This window comes from Mandrillus leucophaeus, unplaced genomic scaffold (assembly GCF_000951045.1).
Source record: "Mandrillus leucophaeus isolate KB7577 unplaced genomic scaffold, Mleu.le_1.0 Scaffold39, whole genome shotgun sequence".
NCBI classification, from domain to species: Eukaryota; Metazoa; Chordata; class Mammalia; order Primates; family Cercopithecidae; genus Mandrillus; species Mandrillus leucophaeus.
Window position 1 is genome coordinate 5,104,398 of NW_012104142.1, and position 4,912 is coordinate 5,109,309.

Genomic DNA, 4,912 nt, shown 5'->3' on the forward strand with positions numbered 1-4,912 from the left:
AAAAGGATGACATGAGGCAAATGTGTGACAGAGTGGCAGACCCAGAGAACTGATGCTAATTACTCTGTTAGCAAGAGAGAAACTTCCAGTCTTGAGGTGTTATGTGCAGATGAGTAATACTTGCCAGTGAACAGGAAATAAAACAAGTGACTTGAGAAGCCCCAAACTGAGTTTATTGGGCTATAGAATGGGGGATAAAAAGTAACTCCAGTATATTCAGGTAAAGTCTGATATAGCTTGGGATATCTCAAATACAACACCAGGGCTACTCTAGGGTCAAAAGTCCCCAAGAGAAAACAGGAAAATTAGACATTTCTCTCAAAAAAGCCAGGAAACAGGACAGTATACCAATGCTTACAACCTCATCCATGTTCCCAGTGACTTTCCTGACTTGTCCATTCTTGTACCACTTCAAGTCATCAACATCTTTCCATTTTTTAGCCCAAATTACTGGATGAGAAGAAAGTCTTTTTCAGAAGAATAAGGTGGTTCTCATTCTTCTCCTCAGTGCCATCTGGTTCCAGTCAAAAGGTAAACTTCCTTACAGAGGAAAGTGTTAGGAACTATAAGCTCTGGAAAGACTAACATCAGGGCCTCTTCCCACCCACTCAATCTAATTTCCTATCTCTAAAAGGTACTGTGGCTAAACTCTTAGAAACCAGTTACATTGGCTGGGCATGGTGGCTCATGCCTGTAATTCCAGAACTTTGGGAGGTCAAGGCAGGCAGATCACCTGAGGTCAAGGGTTTGATACGAGCCTGGTCAACACGGCGAAACTCTGTCTGTACTGAAAATACAAAAATTAGCCAGGTGTGGTGGTGCGCACCTGTAATCCCAGCTACTAGGGAGGCTGAGGCAGGAGAACCGCTTGAACCCAGGAGGTGGAGGCTGCAGTGAGCCGAGATCGCACCACTGCACTCTAGCCTAGGCAACAGAGCAAGACTCCATCTCAAAAAAAGAAAGAAACTAATTACGTTATACAAAAACTCTCATTAAGCTTAGAATTTTTACCCAAACAGTGAATAAGGTTTAGAATATAGTGTTTTTCTAAGTTTGCAAGAATTTGGCATTAGCGGGGTAATTTCATCACAACCTCCCCATTTTCCAGATGTCCAGTCATGATCTATTTAAATCCCACCATCCACTTTCTCTTCTAATTGACTATTATCCAGTTGACAGGAGCTTCCAAGAAACATGATATAATATGCACTGCAGTATACTGGCTGCTTGTTGGGGTTGGAATAGACCTGTTCAGGTTTGAGGGACATGAAAGGATTAGCCCCATAGGCAGTGATGTGTGTATCCAGTTCCACCAGAATCTGCAAAGAGGATACCAACTCCTGATGACTGTAGAAGAGAGAAGAAAAATTACTGATTGTGACAGAGATAAAGAAAAAATTGCCCAAGAGCCTGACATTTCTGTAATCACCAATCCCCCAAATTGCCTAAGGCTGGACTAGGCAAGGGCTATCCTTCCCTCCCAAATGTCTCATTAGATACTCAATTAACTAGCAAAGGACTGTTCCAAGGGGATGAAAAAGTCATATGTGGAAAAGAACATCCTCACCAGAAGGTAGATGAGCAAGAGGGGGCAAAATGAGCTCATCTATATAAAGAGAGATGTAAAGTCAGGGAAGTATCACAAATAGGAAGAGGTTAAAACCTGTAAACAGTAATCAATGTAGGAATCTTATAGTCACGAAGTAGCAGCAGGGTGGGCAGCCAAGCCTCCATCAAGTCTGGGGAGGAATGGAAACCTGTGGAACAAAAATGAAAATGGGAATAGGGAAAGACTAAAGCAGACCCTAAGAGCAAGATATTTCTTTGACTGTGAGCACCCCACTCCTCACCTTGCTTATCCCCAATCATTATCATCATTATCATCATCATCATCATCGTCCACTCCAAGTTCTTCGATGAAAAATTCTGAACCCAAGTGTAGTACATATTGCAAATCATCAAGAAAAGTTGTCATCATATTGTGTTTAATGAGACCAAACAAATGGGATTCCAAAGACAGAAGATACAAGATTCAGGATGGAAAATTCTCAGGGAAGCCACCCTCTATTCCCCTGAACTAATGAGTCTTACCTGGATGGAATGCTGCCACCAAATCTGGATGGTCTGTCTGCCCAGTCTCTACTTGCTCCTCCCAGAAGTCATGATAGAGGCCCCTGTGGGCACTAAGCTGAATTGTGCCAGGTTCCAGGGGTGAAGTTGAGGTGCTCTGTGAAAAGCCATTAGCCACGTCTACACCCACCATGACCACACGGAGTCCAAGGTGCCCAGGAAACATGTGGCCAAGTTCATCATAGTCCCCAGGGCGAGTAAGAAATGTCTCCACATGGGAAGCACCAACCACATGCACTGTGCTTCCCCCAATCCTCCTAACATCTATCTCCAAGGCCCTAAGTCCTAGGCCCAGAGTCAAGGGCCGTGACAGGACATCTGTCAGCAGTCGCTTCAAAGATCCCTGCAGGACATCTGGGTCTGGCCTTGGCCGTCCTACACTGGCCCATAAAGTGGTCATGGCATGACTGACTAGCACAGCATCCAGTGTAGCATCTAGGTGTAACCCCTTCATAGAAAACCAGGAGTCCCAGTCCTGTACAGCTTCAGGGGGCCATGGCCAAGGTCCTGAGGGTAGGACAAAATCACCTGTAGGAAAGAAGAAATAAGAAGTAACCTAATGCTTTCCTGGCTTCAAAATTTGCCCCACTAATGATCAATATTCCCTCCATGTTCACTCTGCCAACCTGTGAGCAGGGGTGCCCCAACCTTTGCCCCACTTCCTCATTTTTTCGTAACAATATGATTTTGTATCTTCCTTTAAATACAATCAACTATGACCATTACAGCAGAGTTCCTCAACACCACCACTCCACCTGTGACCAGAAGCCATTCCATGAGACGGTCCACGGCCACAAGACGAAGCTCTTGACAAACCCTCCTGTGTGCAGGCCAGTCTGACCTCTGGCACTCCGGACCACAGTAATAGACATTTCTGCACCTGAGACAATGAGAGAGAAATAATTCTTATACTATAAATGTGATTGGGGTTATCTGAGGAAAGGAACTGATATTCCTGCACCTAGGATGGTGAATAAGGAAGGTAGGGAGAGGAATGACAGCTGATGCACCAATTTTGGGGACTACATTTGGCAGACAAGGCAGGAGGGATTGGGAATATAATTATTCTGCCAGACAGAGTGATACCTTACTCTCTATCTGGAACTTTTTATATCACTATTAGAAAAAACACCACGAGTTTGCAGCTGTCCTCTCTTAACAGGTATGGTTCAACCCCCACCTCCCCAGAACAAATGTAGTCTTACTCCTTGAGTACTTGAGAGAGAGATAGAGAGGACTGTATTGTGGTTTCTTGTCTCACTTCCCAGTAACACCAAAAATAAGCAGGGTTAGAACATTGTTCTAATCTCTGTAACCTGGATGACAAAAAATGAGGACCTAAGCCTTAGGTTATTTTGAAAACTTTCAGATCTTTCCTCTTGGAATGAGGTCGTAGTACAGGAACCTCTGCCTCCTGGGTTCAAGCAATTCTCCCACCTCAGCCTTTCGAGTAGCTGAGACTACAGGTGTGTGCCCGCACACCGGGCTAATTTTTGTATTTTTAGTAGAGACAGGGTTTTGCCATGTTGGCCAGGCTGGCCTCATGTGATCTACCTGCCTTGGCCTCCCAAAGTGCTGGGATTACAGGCATGAGTCATCATGTCCGGCTAGTACAGAATCATTTCTGAATGTCTCCCGATTAGCACCCCCACAAGTCACCTCTTACAGTGCCGGAGAACCTTGGAGTCTGAAAGGCCACTAGGGAGTACTCTACAGTGAGCACAGAATCGAAATGTGTCTTCCATCCTCTGGAACATTTCTTGAGGACATCGAAATCCAAAGCCTGATACAGGGGTACCCCCATCTACCACCAACCTGCAGAGACAGCATGGAGAAGGAATGGCAGTGGGCAAAGGAGTATCTCCAAAATCTCTCATGCCCCTCATCTTGTCTCCTACACATTTCCACTTACTCCTACGTCTCTCACTGCCATCATTTTTCACTTAAGTGAATATTTCTTCTTTTATAGTAATATAGTAACTGGCAAAAGTCAGGATGAGAAAATAGCTTATTGCAAATACTTCATATTCCCCAAACTGTACTCCCTCTCCACCTTCTGAAATTTACTTCTACCAGAGACAATATATCCCTCTTCCATAGAGCTGGTCACTCACTTGTATTCTTCATAGCTTTTCATGTTCAGCTTTTGAAGGATCAGCTGCGATAGGCCAGGAACATTATCATCCAAGGAGAAGAAGCCAAGTGTGTCAATGCTAGGGCCCGGTTTTGAGGGGGTCAGAGGCATAGGGGTCACAATTGTGGTTGGGGTCATAATGATGGGAGCCACTGATGAGGGAGGTTTCCTGTGCCTTCGTCGCCGGGACCGTGGAGCCATGGCCTGTCCAGTGATACGTGGAGACTATATGCAGAACAGACATGGAATAGAATTTTACAAGCTGGACACATGTGAAGTGTTTTCATATGCTTGACCTTTCACTTCTCATTCAAGTCTCTCACACCCAGGTTATCAGTAAGATTTATTCAGTATTTACTGGTTATTGATCACCATAGGCAGCTGTGAAAAATAGAGAAAAAAGAGTTTGTTGTTGTTTTTTGAGATAGAGTCTCACTCTGTCGCCCAGGCTGGAGTGCAGCAGAGCAATCTCAGCTCACTCCTCCACCCAGCCTCCAGTGTAGCTGGGACTATGGGCAGGCGCCACTATACCTGGCTAATTTTTGTACTTTTTAGTAGAGATGGGGTTTCACCATGTTGGTGAGGCTGGTCTCAAACTCCTGACCTCAGGTGATCCACCCACCTTGGCCTCCCAAAGTGCTAGGATTA

At 45.0% G+C, this 4,912-nt stretch overlaps 1 protein-coding gene across 1 annotated transcript; it reads right to left on the bottom strand.

Annotated features, from left to right (window-relative positions):
* Nucleotides 1-154: 154 nt before the first annotated feature.
* On the bottom strand, nt 155-4,465 carry MSS51 (MSS51 mitochondrial translational activator). The gene is made up of 6 exons (XM_011991133.1): nt 4,245-4,465; nt 3,790-3,945; nt 2,886-3,010; nt 2,092-2,658; nt 1,664-1,757; nt 155-1,347 (listed from the first exon to the last, which is right to left on the bottom strand). The coding sequence occupies exons 1-6, from the start codon at nt 4,463-4,465 to the stop codon at nt 1,128-1,130; spliced, it is 1,383 nt and encodes a 460-aa protein (XP_011846523.1). The 3' UTR covers nt 155-1,127.
* Nucleotides 4,466-4,912: the final 447 nt, after the last annotated feature.

What these genes read in the sequence shown, in the direction of transcription:
- MSS51 (XM_011991133.1), bottom strand. Translation starts at nt 4,465, where the DNA reads ATGGCTCCACGGTCCCGGCGACGAAGGCACAGGAAACCTCCCTCATCA. An exon ending in AAAAGCTATGAAGAATACAA is followed by an intron (nt 3,946 to 4,244) that starts GTGAGTGACCAG and finishes CTGTCTCTGCAG; the next exon opens with GTTGGTGGTAGATGGGGGTA. An exon ending in GGTGGCAGCATTCCATCCAG is followed by an intron (nt 1,758 to 2,091) that starts GTAAGACTCATT and finishes TTTGTTCCACAG; the next exon opens with GTTTCCATTCCTCCCCAGAC.